This window comes from Spermophilus citellus (genome assembly GCF_964194105.1).
Source record: "Spermophilus citellus genome assembly, chromosome: 2".
In the NCBI taxonomy this organism is placed as follows: Eukaryota; Metazoa; Chordata; class Mammalia; order Rodentia; family Sciuridae; genus Spermophilus; species Spermophilus citellus.
The window spans coordinates 11899121-11916726 of record NC_138183.1 but is presented as its reverse complement, the minus strand read 5'-3'; the positions used below and the strand labels follow the sequence as shown (position 1 = coordinate 11916726).

Here is a 17606-nt window from a genome sequence, read left to right as displayed (position 1 = left end):
AGTTCGAGCAGGGGAGCGGTAGGACCACTAGGATAGAGTGAGAAAGAACTGCCTTTCTCCTGAGCACTCAGCAGAAGCCTGATTGACAGACGGTAGGTAAGGAGGTTGTGAAGCTGTGGAGTGGAAGATACAAGCCTGTGGTTGGTAAGAAAAGGCTTGAGAGAAAGAGGACAAGAGTTGGTTGGGGGAAAGGGCTTCTCAGTGCAGTGGCCCACAGGTTGATGTGCTTAAAGTCAAAGGGTATTGTGCCTCTTTGGAAGTAGCACAGAAGGAGCTGGTAGACAGGAAAAGGGATGGACAAGTGGAAGAAGAATGAAGGGGCTGCAGCTTAGACTTCAAATGGAGTTCAACATCCTGGCCTCAAATTCCAGATCTGCCACTCCCTTGTTGAGTGACCTTGGTCAAGTTGTATAACTTCCATATGGCTCAATTACCTGCCTATATATGAGGATAATTCTTTAACTCCTTGTTATAGAATTTAGCAACGCTGTTTGTATGTACTAAATAAAATGGTAGTTTATTATTATTATTATTACTAGAGGCAACTAGAACCCAGAACTCTGAAGGGGCCATCTGTACAGTGTTTATTTGAATACTTGTCAGCGAAGACCTTAGGAACCAAATATCCCCAACAGGGTTCTGGGCTGCAAAGTTGAATTCTTGTTACAGTTTGGGCGTTTACTGGGTTTCACTTTTCCTGCTGTGATGATATCCAAAATGGGAAACACCACTTCTGTAGTATCTGGAGTCACCCAGGTTGAGTGGAGAGTTAGTCTTCATCACAGGTACTGAAACATCACCATGTTCTGATTCTTCTTAATTTGTGCTATGGTTTATTCTACAGATTGGTCAGAAGAAGCTGAAAAAATATGAAAAAGAATATCACAACATGAGAGAACAGCAGGCCCAACGAGAAGACCCCATTGAGCGATTTGAGGTTTGTTTGCTTATGAGCTAGATGACGTAAGAACTTTTGACTTTTCATGTCAGATACTTTTTAAAATTCAGTTCCACTGTTTCTGAACTCAAGTTGCAGTTTGAGTTTGCAAATGAGAAAGCAAGATCTGTTTTGCTCTAAACCAACTGCCTAGTTTGTTGCAATTCAGTGGCCTTTCATCAGAGTTAATAAGAAATAGCTGCTTGACAAGGTCACTGGAATCTGTTAAGTATTAATTTGTGGAGATAGAAAATAGGAGATTTATTTGGAGACACATTAGGACCAGGCACATCTCTTTATTATTTCCATAGGACTCAGAAATTCATTTTGAGGTTTAGCTCTGAGAAATTGTGGTTTCCGTTTGGTTTTGTTGTGTCTGTCACTGGTTTCTCTCTGCCCTTCAGCGGGAGAATAGGCGGCTACAAGAAGCTAACATGAGGTTGGAACAGGAAAACGATGACCTGGCTCATGAGCTGGTGACTAGCAAGATTGCTCTGCGGAAGGACCTGGATAATGTAAGTGTGACAGGTCTGAAGGGAAAGATCACACAGAGATACTTCTCTTCAGTGACTGGAATCCTTGCAGTTCATTGCTTAATCTCCAGTTACCTGCAGAGCTTCTGATAACAGCTTGCTTGTTGATTGTGCGTCACTCCTTCCCCAAGGTATCCTGGTTGTCCCCTAAGCCTCCTCACCATATTCCTCTCTTCCTGTACACAGCTCCTAGGCATCATGGGATTAAGAGACCTTTTGACTGATTCTGAGGCTATCCACATAACTTCCCCCAACCCCAAGACAAGAAATGATTTTGTTATCTGGTGTATTTTGTACCAATTGAATAACCATTGCTGATTGGAATACAGTTCAGTGCCTGAACAATGTGTAATCAGTAGTTTACACCCTGCCCCTGTTCTCTTCTCCTTTGCTTCTCCTAACCTGAAAAATTTGAGATGATGGTTTTTCCTGGCAGGGTGCTTTTCTATTTTCTTATATTGCAAGCTTCCCTTGGATAAAGCACAGGTTCTCATTCATGGCTTAGTTCAGGCTTAGCAAAACTTTTTCTAGAAAGGGATAGATTGTAAGTATTTAAGGTTTTGTGGACCATATGGTCTCTGTTGCTACTAAGAATTATGACATCAGTGTAAAAGCAGCCACAAACAAGATGGAAATGAATCAACATGGCTCTTTTCTAGTAAAAGTTTATTTACAGAAATACGTGATAGGGACCAGTGAAGTGGCTCAGTGATAGAGCACTCTCCTGGCATGAGGCACTGGGCTTGATCCACAGCACCACACTAAAAAATTAATTAATTAATTAATTGTATTTAAAAAATAGGCAATGGACTTGATTTGACCTTGGGCTGTAGTCTGTTGGCTTCTACCTTTGATTTCCTTACCAGGCTCCTAGAATTACTGTTCTGCTTGTTGGTTTCTTAGGGATAGGGATAGGTTCAGGCTGCTGAGTGTTTACTGGGGTTTCACTTTCTATATGTTGACTCTGTAGAGTCCATGAACTTCAGGAAGTTCTTGACATCCACCAAAAGTATATGAAATCTTATGTATTAGAGTGTAGATGACACTAGTAATAACACTTGAAACCTGACCCTGAACAGTGTGAAACCTTTTTCAAGGTGTCTTTATGCTGATAAAGTAGTCAAAAGAACTAAGTCATATACCTGACATCAGAAATGAACAATAATAATAGATGTTCCCTTTTAGTGAGGATCTGTGCTGCCAGGCACCATTTATAAATACTTCACTAAACTCTGATACCTCCTCTCCTTGCCTCAGCCTTTTAAGGATAGTAACATTGGCTCCATTGATGGATGGGAATTTTTTGTTAAGTCATAAAGCTTGATACTTGAAGCACCCAGAAAGAAGCAGAGCTGAGTCTAACTCAGACCCATCTAATTGGAATGCCGGGCCTCTTCCTGTGATACCACCTGTCCCTATAATAAGTAGGAGAAAGGAGCGATGACTAATGATTCTGACACATTGACAAGTGCTAGGCCTTTCACTGAGTGCTTTATATACACCTTCTTGCTTAATCCTCAAACAGCCCAGATTGTAGAAGGGGTATCCTGATGCCTGTTTTACTGATCAGGAAGCTGAGGCAAAAATGAATTAAATATCTTACACACAGTCACCCACCTAGTCAGAGGCAGAGCCCTCAGATTGAAACCTAGAGCTCCCAGTCCTCAGCAGGCCCAGCAGCCTCCTCCAGCATCTACAGGGTCAGGAGACATTCCTTTCTAAGTTAGTCATCTCTCTTGATTGTTTGGAACCATCACCAAAAATCAGCTCAGTTCTTCCTGTCACCACAGTGAGAATTGTGGGTCCACTCACCTTTCTTTTGACTTCAGGGTCTCAGGTTTTCAAAAGAACTTCATTCCTTTCAACTCTCCCCTTCCTGCATCCCAGAAAAAAGTGATAGCAAGGCTTACACAATCTCCAGAAGCCTCTGTGTATTTCAGTTGATTTTATATCACTTTTGTTATTCATCACCTGTCACTTTTGCTGTTCTTCACACAGCAGTTGTGGAGAGATTCCACGTCAGCCCTTTAATCCCTAAGTAACTTCAGTCAAGATTTCTCCCCTGTGCAGTGGGAATGATGGCTAGAACTGACCCTGGTGCTGAAAGAATTGAGAGGGAATCTACAGAAGGTCCCAGGCAGAGGGTTGACAGGACTGTGTCCCAGTCCCCCCTGGTGTGGTTCTTCCTCTGCCTTAAAACAGAATGACGTGAGAGCAAAGGAAACCAACTCAGGAGTCCACCTGCTTACTAGTTCTGTGACCTTGAACACGTTGCTCAACTTTGTCCATTAAGTTACCTTGACCCCTTTATCAAAGATCAGTTGATGCTGTGTGCCGATTTACTTCTTAATTCTCTTTTCTGCTTCATTGATCTGTATGGCTGTCCTTATGCCAGTACCACTCTGTGGCTTTATAATAAATGTTAAAATTGGGTCCTGTGAGTCCTCCAACCTTGATGTTTTTGAAAGTCACTTGGTGTTTCTATATAGAGATTAGAATTAACTTGTCAGTTTCTAGAAATAAAAGCCATCTGAGATTTTTAGTGGGATTTCATTGGATCTATGAATCAGTTTTTCTGAGAATTGACATTTGAACAATGATTGAGCCATCCAATTCATGAGCATGTTGTAATTTTCACTGAATAAGGTGTTTTTCAGTTTTTCATAGCAGTGCTTTTTAGTTGTCAGTTTTGTAAGACTTAAACCTGATTTAATCTATTATCAGTGGTGGTATTTTCTTAATTACATTTTCCAATTGTTGCTAATCTGTAGAAGTACAGCTGATTTTTTCTTTTCAGGGGGCAGGTACCAGGGGTTGAACATAGGGCACTTGACCACTGAGTCACATCCCAGCCCTATTTTGTATTTTATTTTGGGACAGGGACTCACTGAGTTGAGTAGTGCCTTACTTTTGCCGAGTCTGGCTTTGAACTCGTGATCCTCCTTCCTCAGCCTGCTCAGCAGCTGGGATTACAGGCATGTGCTATAGTGCCCAGCCAGTACAACTGATTTTTTTTTTAATTTTTCTAGTTGTTGATGGACCTTTATTTTATTCACTTATTTATTTGCGGTGCTGAGAATTGAACCCAGTGCCTCACACGTGTGAGGTAAGCACTCTACCACTGAGCCACATCCCAGCCCTACAACTGATTTTTGATCTTGCTGAAATCACTTCTTAATCTAGTAGTGCTTCTTCCCCCCACCACTTAGGTTTTCCCCCAACACAATCATGTCATCACCAAATAAAGACAGTTTCACTTCCTTTCCAGCTATTCTTGCCTCACTGCCCTTACTGGGATCTTCAGAGCACTGTTGCATCGAGAAAGTAGATGTCATTGCCTTCTTCCAGATGTTGGCGATGGGTTTGCACAGAGCAGGCTGAGAAAGTTCTCCTGTGTTCCTCTTTGCTGAGAGTTTTTGTCATGATGAATGATGAACTTTGTCAGATGCTTTTCCTGCATCTGTAGAAGTACTTGTTGCTTAGTTTTTCTCCTTAATTTTATTAATATGGTAAAGTAAATTAAAGTGTAAACCACCATAGGATAAGCCCAGTTGGAGTTTCTACTTTTTTTATTAAACATTTTAATTTTTATCAGTGTTATGTGCATCAGGAGTGTTTGGAATTTTCTGTAATGTTTTTGTCTGGTTTTGCTCTCATAGAATGAACTAGGCTTGAAGTGTTCCTTCCTGTTTTCTTAAGGACTCTACAAAGGATTGTTCTTTGATTAAATCTTTAGTTCCCTATTGAAGTCATGTGGGCCTGGAATTGGCTTTATAGAAACCTAACTGTGAATTCAATTTCTTTTTGGATAATAAAGCTACCCTGATTTTCTGGTTCTTCAGTGCTCATTTTTATGGTTTGTCTTTCAAGTAATTTATCCATTTCATCTTAGTTGTCAAGTACAGTGATATAAACTTTTTATTTCCTTCTTTGAGTATTTGTAGAGTCTGAAGCAATGTCCCTCTTTTATTCCTGATATTGGGTAACTTATGTTTTTTTTTCCTGAATCTAACTAGAAGTTTTATCAATTGGATCGATCTTTTCAAAAGTCAGCTTTTAGTTTCATTGGTTTTTCTCTAGTGTTTTTTTTTTTTTAAAGAGAGAGTGATAGAGGGAGAGAGAGAGAGAGAGAGAATTTTTTTAATATTTATTTTTAGTTCTCGGCGGACACAACATCTTTGTTGGTATGTGGTGCTGAGGATCGAACCCGGGCCGCACGCATGTCAGGCGAGCGCGCTACCGCTTGAGCCACATCCCCAGCCCTAGTGTTTGTTATTGATTTCTGCTTTTTATTTTTTCCTTCTATTTTTGTTAGGTTAATTTACATTTTATCTAGCTTCTCAAAGAGGAAGGTTGAAAATTCCATTTCTTCTTCACAAAAGAACCTTTCTTTTCTGAAGTAAGCACTCAAAAGTTAGTTATCTCCATGTAAGCACAGTTTCCCTCCATATTCACTGCATTGTGTGTTGTATTTTTATTTTCATTTAGTTCTTGTGATTTTTGTCTTTGACCTAGACAAGTGAAATAATGTGTGTTTATTTTCTAATTTAGTTCTCTGGTTGTCAGAGGACATGCTCCATTTGAACGCAGTCCCATGGCTCACCACTCTGCATGTGGAGAGTGGGTCCTGTTGCTGTGGGTCAGCTGCTCTGTGTCAGTCAGGCAAGATGGTTGAAGACTACATTTAAGCCTTCTGTAGATTCAATGATTTTTCTCCCCACGTGTCTTGTTACTGACTGAGAGAGCAGTGTGGAAAGTCCCCTTTCACTATTTATGCATTTATCTGTTTCTCCTTTCAATTATGTGGGGTTTCATTTCACATCATTTGAACTTCAATGTAAATTTTAGATTGCTATGCCTTCTCCATGTAGTGACTCTTGTATCATTAGGACCCTCTTTGTCTCTGGTAATACTCACCGTTCTGAAACCTACTGTATCTGGCAGGTACACAACCGCTCTAACTTCTGTGGCATTGCACTATATATCTTTTTCCATCCTTATATTTTTAACATCTTTGTCTTTATATTTGAAATGAGTTTTTGTGTATAGGAATTTGTTTTCTGTTTGTCCTACTTGCTTTTTTTCCTCTCTTTTTGCTTTACTTATGTGTTTACAAAATTTTGGATTTTCTACAGTTTTCTGTACTGTTGCATGATTTTCTCTTCTCCAGAGCTCTGCTTCACAACTCCAAGCCACCTCAGCCATCCCCCTAACAGTGTGCTGACCTTCTGAGGCCCTTACACTCTGCTTGGAACCCAGGCAGAAGCCAGAGTGGGAGTAGTACACACATTTCGGTTTTTTCTCCTAAGAACCACAGTTCTGCATTTATTGTTTTCAGCATCTGAAAATAGTTGCTTCATATATTTTGCCCAGTTTCCTATTGACGATGGGAGGATAAATCTGATCCCTATTAATCCTAGACTAGAAGTCTGGATCTGTGTTTATGACCCAGATGTTCTCATTTGCTCATGAGTGTGGTGCTATCAGAAGATGCTGGTTAGATCAGTAACTTCTGTGCACCTTCCAAATGGCACAGTGCTGAGAGGCAGCTCTGGGAGTGCTGGGACAGATGCTGGGCCCAGAGTCTGGTGAATTGGAGGCAGGAGCTGTGCCAGGTGGGCCCTGAGAACCTAGCGGAACCTCCTCACCTTTCTTCTTCAGGGTGGGCACTCCTGAGTTAGAAGACCCAGTTCACCTGGTGCTTCTGCCCCTCCCAGAGTCCCAGTAGTGATCATCGTCTCTGGCAGTGGTGACACAGGAGAAAACCTCAGTGCACAGTCCAGGTGCTCCACCGTGGTGCATGAGATGTTAACTGAGTCTAAAGCAGAAATTATAGGTTCCTTTGATTAAAATGGAATAAAAATCTTTAATTAGTCTTCATTCTACTTACTAGTTGTTTCCCCTGCTGCTTGAGTCTCTTCATTTCCCCCTTTGATTGTGCATTGGGCTTGAGCTAGAGAAGGAGATGGCAAGCTATCCCCAGAAAGGGCAGCTCTTAACTCTGGTATCCCATTTAATTATGTTCCTGTCAAGTTTGCCAGACATAGTGGACTTTTGAATTGCATGTCATACTAATTCTCAGTTCCTCATCTAAGGTCCCAGTTTTCTGGAAATCTGTTCACGTTTGAGGAAGCCTGGGGAGCAAAGACGCTCTCATCTAGATCTTGACCTTGTTCTAGCATGGTTTAGGGGGTCATTCTTCGGTTTTCCTGGGAGGGACCAGTGTCAGGAGCTCAGACATCAGACACAGGGATATGATTTTTCAATGGATGCCCACCAGATGTTTGCATGTATTAGAAAAAAGGACTGGGGTGAAATGTGGTCATTGAAAGTAAGAAAAAAGAAAGTGCCAGGAAAGAGGCAACCTCCTGTATGGGGTGACCTTAACAGCAAAATGCAGAACTTACTGGATGAAGCACAGGAAATACAGACAGTTTGGAAGAAGAAAACCAGAGTGTATTATTATTGTTCAAAACAATGACAGCCAGGCACTGTGGCACATACCTATAATCCCAGCAATTTTGGGGAGGCTGAGGCAGGAAGATTGCAGGTCTGAGGCCAGCCTGGGCAACTTAGTGAGACCCTAAGCAACTTAGACCCTGTCTCAAAATTTTTCAAATAAGAAGGGCTGGAGATTGGCTTAATGGTAAAGCATCCCTGGGTTTAAACCCATGTACCACAAAAAAATTTTTAAATGATGCCAGTGTGGCTCAGGGGGCTGGGGTGGGAAGATTACAAGTTCAAAGCCAGCCTCGGCAACTTAGCAAGACCCTGCCTCAAAATTAAAAATAAAAAGTGCTGAGAATGGTGGGATGTGGCTCAATGGTTAAGTGACCCTGGATTCAATCCCCAGTACCAGAAAAAGAAAAAGATGACAGGGACCTTTTATTGGAGTTCACTTATTCTAGGCACTATGCTGAATACTTTTAATGCTTTGTCTCTCAGAGAACCCGAAGTTTAGAGTTCTCCGTGGCGTGTCTGGCACTTCGTCAGTGAACAGTGGCAGTTGAGCCAGCCTGTTTGCTACCCAAAGCTGCACTCCTGGCCCATATGCACTCCCCGTGGGAGGCTGGCCCACCATTGTACATGAGCTGAGGCTCACTATGACAGTGGGCATGTGGTTTCCTCTATGTGGATCGGTTTCCCTGTCTTAAAATGGGATTGTGCTCAGTAATTTAAGCCCTCTTCAGTGCTTAGTTCTCTATTGTGACAGCACATCTTAAATATCACAGGCGGAAGAAAAGGCTGATGCACTGAATAAGGAGCTACTGATGACTAAACAGAAGTTGATTGATGCAGAAGAAGAGAAGAGACGGTTGGAAGAGGAGTCTGCTCAGGTGAGGGAAGCTTTGCCTGCCATGCTGCTCCGTGCCTGCCCTGCTGGAGAGGTGGGAGTTCAGGAGAACCTGGAGATAGCTGACTTTAGGTTCTCTCCAAAGGGCTTTTATATTTAGTCTGTGAAGTATAATGGTTCTTACAGTTGAGGAGGTGACAGTGGGCCAAAGCCTGTCCTTTGTTGGGTTCAGAAAAATTCCTGTGCATCAGCACAGGAGTGTCACAGAAGAGGAAATGTCTGGCTTTTCTGTACCTTGTCATCTGAGGTCTCCCTCAGGGTACCAGTTACTAGGACACATAGCCGTAGTCACTGGATGAGCTGTGGGTGCCATGTACCTTGGAGCTAGCCCCGGCCCTTTCTCCCCACAATCCTCAGGGGTGGTATACCCTGCCCATGGCAGGTGGGACTGACTGGGCTGAATGTGACAAAGGCTCTCTGAGTTAACAGCAAGGTGCTAGGAGAGCTGCAGCCTTTGCATTAGCTTGTTTCTGTGTTTGGTTTGTGCTCCTCCTAAGCTAAGGTGACACTCAGCTTGGGGAGTAGTACCAGCAGGAAGGACTTCAGCAAAAGCCCCAGTTGTAAGTGGGGTTTGGCATTTTGGGAAGTTTGTCCCTCTCCCAACAACAAGAACAATGGATTAAGGACAGAGAAAGAAGGTGTGGGAATTCAAGCCCTTCCTGAGTTGATCGAGGTACTTTTTGGAAGGCCTAGCACTAAGCAGTTAGTTATTTCTCTTAAAACATCCATTTTTGTCTTCTTATGTGTTCAGTTAAAGGAAATGTGCCGTCGGGAACTTGACAAGGCAGAATCTGAGATTAAAAAAAACAGTTCTATCATCGGTGACTACAAGCAGGTGGGTCCCTATACCTTGGCTGTGTACCCTCCCCTTGCTCTCCCCTTAATGTCAATTGTAAAATAAGAAAAATAATCCCTGTCTCAAAGTGCTGTTATGAGGATTCAGAGAAATAGACTCGTAGAATACCTGGCATGGTGCCCATCATATAGTAGGTACTTAATAAATTAAAACCACTGTATGTTTCGGGGCATTTCAGAGTAAGATTATGGACTTAGTTTTACTTGCAGTTGGAAACCAGTTCTCTCTGGTTGAGTTTTGAACCATCACTGCATTAAGCTTGCTCCTTCCTATGCCAGGATTTCATGTCTGCAAATGTTCCAAAACCACTGACTGTTGAGTACATCTGCAGATTCCTGCAAGCCCTGGTGATGCAAAGGGGGCACAGCTGGAGAAGCTTCTGCTAGTCTTTCAACTTCACACCCCTCCTGATACAGCCTGTTCAGTGCTGTGTTAGTTCCATTTGGCATATTCCAACTGCCCAATGTACAGTGTACACCAAGGCCAAACTATACATGACTGCATTGCTCCAAAGATTACTGTTTTCTCTTTGTTTCTTCAGATCTGTTCTCAGTTGAGTGAAAGACTGGAGAAGCAGCAGACCGCTAATAAAGTGGAAATTGAGAAAATTCGGGTAAGACTTCCTTTACCAAAGAAACTGTACACAACCTAGTTCATTTTATAGCTTTATTCAGCACGGCAGGTTTTATGAGGCGCATTGAACTACTAAGTGTGAGAAGCTGAGGAGTAGACGCAGTCCCTGTCACAGCCTGGCTCGGTGTTTATCAACTGATATTTTGCCTGTTTCTCTGGAAGGGAGGATAGATGGAACCCAGGGAGTCTGGCTCTATGTCTCAAACTACAAGTGCCCCAGGATTTCCAAATGTCATTGGGAAGACAGTGGGCAGGGTGCAGAGGTCAGGATCATGTGCTAACTAACCCTATTCCTCCACCAGTTTCTGTGGAAATCCTCCCCTCCTTTCTGCTGTAGCAGATGTAAATTATCAGGAAGACTTTAATTTTTTAATATTTTATTGCCAGGATAGGGAGATTTTATCACTTGATACTTTCTTTAAGCTATATCTGTGTTAGAGTTCTTGTCAGATTTAACAAGGTGAGTGATAAAGATGCTGTACTAACATGTACAACTCAATGGACAGTAAAGTTTCGTGCCCGTAGCCATGTTTGCAAAAATCACCATGACATGCAGAGCAAGGTGGCATCAGCCTGCATTGTTAAGTATTGTTTAACCAAAAGCGTCTGTTTTTAAAATACCATTTATATTCTGATTCTAAAACTTTAATAATGCACTTCCAGAAAATTAGGGAAATGAGAGCAAATATGTTGAAAAACCCTTATAATGCTATTACCCACCAATGAGAGTCTTTTTGTATATATACTGGAGATTGAACCTAGGAACTTGCACAGTGCTAATAAATATGTACCCCACCCCTGTGCTATACTCCCACCCCCTAATGTAGTCATTACGAGCACTTTGGTGTATATTTTTTTCAGTCTTTATTCTGTTTCCTATAACATGTAAAATTTCATAACTTCTAACGTGTATTTATTTCACATTATCATTGCTAAAATTGAGCTTTTTTATGATGGCTAGCTTTTTGTGGCTTACTTGACAAAATATTTTCTTCAGAGGAACATAAAATAATGTTTATTAGTCAGTGGCACCTTATTTTGATGACATGGGATATTATTGGTGACCATATTTTATATATATATTTCTGTGACCTATTTCTTTGAACTAGCATTTAGCCATTTTCCCATATTAGGAAGTCTTTCTCAAACCTTTTAGCAACCGTGTTCTTCCATGAACAAACATAGCACAGTATATTTCATTATCCCAGTTCTTGGATGGTTGGAGCCCTCCCCCCTTTCCCTATCCCTAGTTCTGCAGTGAAATCTTGTAGGTAAATCTTATCTAGTCATTGCTTCCTTTTCTTAGCTGGGTCCCCGGAAATGTGACTGCTGGGTCAAGACAAGAATATTTGTTTTCTTTCAGTGTACACTACCGGGCTAGCTTTCCCAGTGGGTTGTCTGCCAGTTTCCAAAGAAAGCCAGGTGTCAGAAGCTACGTTCTCAACAGAGATGCCCTTTCGTGGATCTCCTGCCCCCAGGGGAGGTGCTTACAGCGTCCCCAAGGGCTGGTTTCTCTTCTTTGCCTCTTTATCTCTGACTTCACTTACAGCAAAAGGTGGATGACTGTGAGCGCTGCCGGGAATTTTTCAACAAAGAAGGACGTGTGAAGGGCATCAGCTCAACCAAGGAGATGTTAGATGAGGACACAGATGAAGAGAAGGAGACCCTCAAGAACCAGCTAAGAGAGATGGAACTGGAACTGGCACAAACCAAGCTCCAGTTGGTGGAAGCTGAGTGCAAGATCCAGGTAATGTCATTGGCACTCAGATGCACGCTGTGGGTCAGATTCCCTGAAGGGGATGAAAAGCCCCAGAAATGACATTTATAGCGTAGGTTCTTTTTCATCATTTTCAAACTTTTCATCATAATCCTCCTGGAAGAATGCCAGTGGTCAGTATCTCAGTGCAGTTCAGGTCCGGAGCTGCAGCAGTTGCGCTCCCACTGTATATTGTCCCTGGACACCTGCTCTTTGCCAGGCCTGTTCTCCTGTTCTAGGTCTGGGATTGCAGAGCTAAGTCTTGGCTCATGGAACTGCCCAGGACAATCAGGAAAGGCATCCCCAAGACAGCAGTCAGTGTGTGGGCTGTGGTCAGAGAATGGCCAGGGCATGCAGCTGCAGCAAATGAAGCACGAGCACCAAGGCAGGAGGTCAGGAGTGGCTTGTTCCACAGCCAGAGGAAGGAGAGGACTGCCCAGTGAGGAGACAGTCTTATGGGAGACCTTCCATGTAGGAGGAGGGGATGGAGGTGGGTGCTAAGACTGGGAGAGAAGATGTGGGCCCAGGGTATGAAGCATCTCAATTGAACTTTAAAAGTTTTAGTTGGAAATTAATGGTATAATCAAAAGCTAGAGCATGAGCTGTCTGCTTTGTGGATAGAAGGAGGAGACATTCAATTAACAGACCATTGGTTTTATTAAATACACCAGACAAGAAATGAAGGTTTAGCCAGGCACAATGGCTCATTCCTGAAATCCCAGCATCTCAGGAGGCTGAGGTAGAAGGATTGCAAGTTTGAGGCCAGCCTCAGCAAGTTAGCAAGAATCCATCACAGATAAATAAAAAAACTGAGGATGTAACTCAGTGGTAAAGTACCCTGGGTAACAAATCCCAAGAGACAGAGGTCTAACTAGGAAAGCTCCCCAATCTCTAGCTATTACAGACCTTCCTCTGCCAGCTTGAAGCAGGGGAAGTTTCCAGACTTAACTTTTACCTGGCTCAGTTCTGGGGAGGCAATGTCATTGACACCAAAGCTGAGATCCTCATACTCATCTTTCCTCCTACAGGACTTGGAGCACCACTTAGGCCTTGCTCTCAATGAGGTACAGGCAGCTAAGAAGACCTGGTTTAACCGAACCCTGAGCTCCATAAAGACGGCAACCGGTGTTCAAGGGAAAGAGACTTGCTGAGAGCCCGGGCTGCCTCCAAACACCTTCAGAAAACATGCCACCTTTTGTTGCCTTCTTTGGCCAGATGTGTGATTCTGTGACATGTCCCAGGACCAGAATGTACCTAATTCAAATCTGTTCACGCACGTTGGTAGGTCATTGGACCAGGGCTCCTGAGCAGGCAGCTCTGGGTAAGGCTCTCCTAACTGCTGATACCAGCAGGCCTGCCAACTTAGCTGATGCTCCGGACACACCAGAACTCACTCCTCAGTGTGACCTCCCAGGCCCTTCCGTGTAGGTCAACACCTCACCCAGCCTAAAGGCTGAATTTACATTATCAGCATTTGGGGATCCTTCAGTGTGTTGATTTTTTTTAAAAAACCAATTTTTTTTAATATGCATTATATACATGGGGGCGGGGGAGCAGGGATCAAAAATTAAAATAATTCTTATCCGTCTGTGCCAGCAGGTGGTCCCCAGGTAGACATGAGAAGCACTTTGTTTTTAACAGGAGGGTTTCCTAGTTATAGCCGAAGCCACCTAGTTTTACTAAACTATATGAGAGACAGGTTTTTGGTTTAGCATTATTCACGTTTCTGATAAATTCTATGCAATTCTCGTAGTTCCTGTTTTTAGCATTAGCTGCCAAAATGATTTCACAAGGCTGGGTGGATGATGTGACTTGCAAAGCTGGATTAATCATAATGTGGACAAATCTTATTTTGCTTAATGTGTCATGTGTACATATATATATATAAATATCTTCCCCAATGTACCCAGCTGACAGTGTTTAAATCCCAGACTAGGACTGCTGATCTGCTCAACTTACTGACATGGTTACTTGGCACTTACTTTTACTTGAGTTTTGTTGGGCCCTGCTCTCCTCCCTGCCACCGTGGGAACTGTGAAAAGGGCCCTCACTTCCAAGATTCCTAGTGTGTTTGCACAACAGGTTGTACAAGTGAGGACTGCACTGTATTTATGTAAATGTGAGCGTGCACAGGCCTTGAGGTCTCCACCCTCCTGGCCTAGTCCCTCCTGACTCGGCTTCTGAGCCCTCCTGGAATGTGTGGCTGGGCACAGACTTCATTGTCCAGATGGGCTGCAGGTTCTCATTTCAAAGCTATGATGGAGGTTTTAGCACCTTTTTTATTAAAAAGCAAAAGACAAAAAACTTTTAATTTATATAGTGAAATGCTGACAGGCTGTCTGCAAAATGATTGTCCTCTTCTTGGCATTCAGTGCAGAGGTGGCTGGTGACAGGAGGCACTGGTTGTATATAGAGACACTGGGCTGCTGTTCTGTATCTCTCTTCCTGTTGGCTGTACTAACGCTTGCTGAGGTCTTCTGAGAAGGGAGATAACAAGTGGCAACACCCCCCACCACCACCACCAACACCAACGACCATCCCCTCTGCTGCTTTCTGTGTCTTTCTTATTCAGTTATCAAAACAGCTGTAAGCCCATCTAATCCTAGGTGTGTGGACATTGTGCTAGGGTAGGTAGTTTGTGTGTCAACTTTACGAACTGAAATATAAACCAGTAAAATTGTATTACTATTTCTTTTGTTGGTTTTATTTTAACAGCATATTCATTAAATATTTTGGTACAAACAGCATTTCTTTGTAAAATCCAGTTTTCTCTTTACATGTTCCTCTTCCCTTCCTCATCCCACACAGCACAGGAGTCAGTCAAGAGAGGACAAGACTGCACTGTCTTGTGTGAGCATCAGGCAGCACCTTCTGCCCACCAACAGGCATGTACCTGAGGTATGCCAGGCTGCACGGGGGAGAAGACACAGCAGAGGGGGGAATCCCTACAGTTGCTGTGGAGTGCAGTACTTCGGTGACTGAAACAGATGGAAACCTAGGAGTCCTTGAGGTCCAGGGAGGGTCTTACAGGAGAGAGGAAAGGAAGGGTGGAGTTAGGCCTGAAAACACAAAAGCATCTCTTACTGTGTGGTGAGGGGAGAGGGAATGACAGGGCAACAGCCAGAGAGCAGTAAGTAGTTAAGTGTAACCAGGGCCCAGATGTGCTCTGCCAGGTCTTAGGGAAACTGGTAGCATGGCTTTCTCCTCACTGTGGTCCTTCAGCATACCTGCTTCGGTCTCCCTCCCCGTTTGAGCTGCTCTCCAATATCTGCCCCCCTAACACCTAGCCTTTGAATGGAAACAGATCCAAATCCAGAGACCACGGCTTTATGCCTTCAGAAAGAAAGGGAGCCCATGCAGGTGTTCTTATAGAGGCCAGGCCAGTTTCACAGCTGGGGTCCTTTGAATGCTCACAGGCTAGAGGGAATATTTCTGGGGTCTATTGCTGGCCAGCCTGCTCCATGCTTTTCCAGTTCCAAAGGTCCCATGTTGAGGAGTATAGTAGAAATCCTGATCCCTGCAGCTCTCCCCTGGCCCCAAGAAAGGATTCCATAACTCAGATGAGTGTCCCCCTTTCAGGACGGGGCCCTGGTTAAGACAGGAGAGAGATTAATAATGGCAATGCCAAATGGTAAGTACTTCCAGAGGTACAGAACCCTGTGAGACCACTGAAAGTACATTTGCAGGGCAGACAAGATGATCGTACCACAGCATTTTGCACTAGGTGATTTGCTGGATAAAGGGGCAAGAAGATGGAATTTGGAACAGCTGTCTGTCTTGGAAGAGACAGTGATGAAATGGAACTGGGTAATTTGAGGACACACCAGAAGTTGGAAGGGAACCCTGGAGAGTTTTACACCAACTCTCATAGGGATGTTCCTCATCAATGCTTTAGGGAGAAAATTGGGAAAAGTTACTTTGGGCAGGGATGACAGAGAATGGAGTCAGGGAAACTTGGTGAGTGGAAAAAACACACCAGGAAGATAAATGTAGCTTTTAAGTGCATGGATTTGGAGATCCCTTGGGACGTGCAGGATGGAGATGTTTGGAATCTGTGGCCCAGGGTTTCTGAACTCCAGCACAGTGGTAAAGGTCAGCTTGTGCGGCAGCGCTGAGCAGCATCACAGGCCCCTGCCCAGCATCACAGGATGCCACAGCCCGGAAACAACCCCAGGTGTTACCAGATGTTGGGGGCTGGGAGCAGTCACTCCACACAGAGTCATTCCTTTAATTTGTAACCTCTAGGCAGGAGAACAGAAGAGACTACAGATAAGACACAGGTTAAGCATGGGCTACACAGGCCCAGGAGTGGAAACTCAAGGGAAGGAAAGGAGTAGGCACTGTCTTGGAGTGAGGGCAGCTCATTACAGGACCATTAGATCTGGGGAGGTTGCCAGCGGCTACCACAGTGGAAGCGAGGAATGGGGAGGGAGGAGGCAGAGCCAGGCACACACACAGATACTATGGAGGAGCCTGGCTATGAACTAAGTGGCCAAGGGCAGCAAGTGGCCAGAGACCTGTGGCAGGAGGAAGGGCAGTTCTGGGAATTCCTGCTCTGCTTTTGACACTGGGCACAGTTTAGGCTGCTCTGAGAGGTGGTGAGAATATGACACAGGCCAAGCTGCATCCAGCAGCCCCTGTTGCAAGCTGAGCTGATGCAGGGCACTGTCAGTAACTCTGGGGGAAGAAGTCAGGTGCCCCCTTCAGCAGCACATATACTAAAATTGCAATGATATAGAGAATGTCAGCAGGGCCCCTGCACAAGAATGACACCCAAATTTGTGAAGCAGTCCATATATATGTGTGTGTGTGTGTGTGTGTGTGTGTGTGTGTGTGTGTGTGTGTGTCAAAATTTCAAACCCTAGTGGCAGTGGGTGAGCAGTGGGAGAAGGAAAGGAGATCCATGAGGGCTCAAGGTAGGTCTACAGCATTCCTGGTTCTGAATTGATTCAACAGTTGCGAAAGCAAGAGCCTCTGCCAAAGGGGTATGGTAGGTAATTTGGGCCCCTAGTGGCTTAGGAGAGTCACTTCGCTGCTCCAGAGATTTGTGTGTGATGCTGACGTTGGGACTACTCTTGGACTCATGGGGTTAGGGGCAGGTGGTAGGAGATGGAGCAGACAAACATGAAGCTTGGAGCCACGCTGAGTAATGACTAAGGTGCTTGCTTGAAGAACAAGCCTGAGCACTAAGCTCCCCACCCTTCTCCCATTTTAAAGATGAGGAAGCTGGGGCTCATAGGGCCCAGGCCACACAGGTTGAGGTGTTAACTCCAGCAGGACAGCTGGTTCAAGATGACCACATGGACACAGCTCTGCACCACACATTCATGACCTTAGATACATCTCTTCCCTTCTGTGCAGCAGGCTCTGCCTTTCTCAGGTTGCTAAGCTGCTGTGGCGCTCTTGACTCATCATGTACTCCCTCCCCACAGTCGCTGTGACAATTATTAGGATATCACTGCCAAATTTCAAAGTGAAGGTCTGCTTGTAGCCACACAACCTGGGGGTCCTGTTTCCCCTGCCATGTAGGACTGCGA

The 17606-nt window shown here is 44.0% G+C and overlaps 2 protein-coding genes across 13 annotated transcripts in view; one reads left to right on the top strand and one right to left on the bottom strand.

The window, feature by feature from the left end:
* Nucleotides 1-14757, top strand: part of RABGAP1 (RAB GTPase activating protein 1) — a 172764-nt gene extending 158007 nt beyond the window's left edge. For all 9 annotated transcript variants that reach the window (XM_081273284.1, XM_081273287.1, XM_081273286.1 and 6 more), the window contains 7 exons: nucleotides 845-937; nucleotides 1342-1452; nucleotides 8703-8807; nucleotides 9576-9659; nucleotides 10222-10293; nucleotides 11863-12060; nucleotides 13098-14757. In XM_081273284.1, the coding sequence (XP_081129410.1) occupies nucleotides 845-937; nucleotides 1342-1452; nucleotides 8703-8807; nucleotides 9576-9659; nucleotides 10222-10293; nucleotides 11863-12060; nucleotides 13098-13220 (786 nt within the window). In that variant the 3' untranslated portion in view covers nucleotides 13221-14757. The remainder of the gene's footprint in view (nucleotides 1-844; nucleotides 938-1341; nucleotides 1453-8702; nucleotides 8808-9575; nucleotides 9660-10221; nucleotides 10294-11862; nucleotides 12061-13097) is intronic.
* STRBP (spermatid perinuclear RNA binding protein) overlaps nucleotides 1-17606 on the bottom strand; it is an 87378-nt gene that overhangs the window by 866 nt on the left and 68906 nt on the right. For 3 of the 4 annotated variants that reach the window (XR_014019567.1, XR_014019568.1, XR_014019569.1), the window contains one exon: nucleotides 13578-16310. The exons of the other annotated variant lie outside the window; for it this stretch is intronic. The gene's annotated coding sequence lies outside the window, so the exon portion shown is untranslated. Of the gene's footprint in view, nucleotides 1-13577; nucleotides 16311-17606 lie in introns of those variants that run through there. 4 annotated transcript variants of the gene reach the window in all.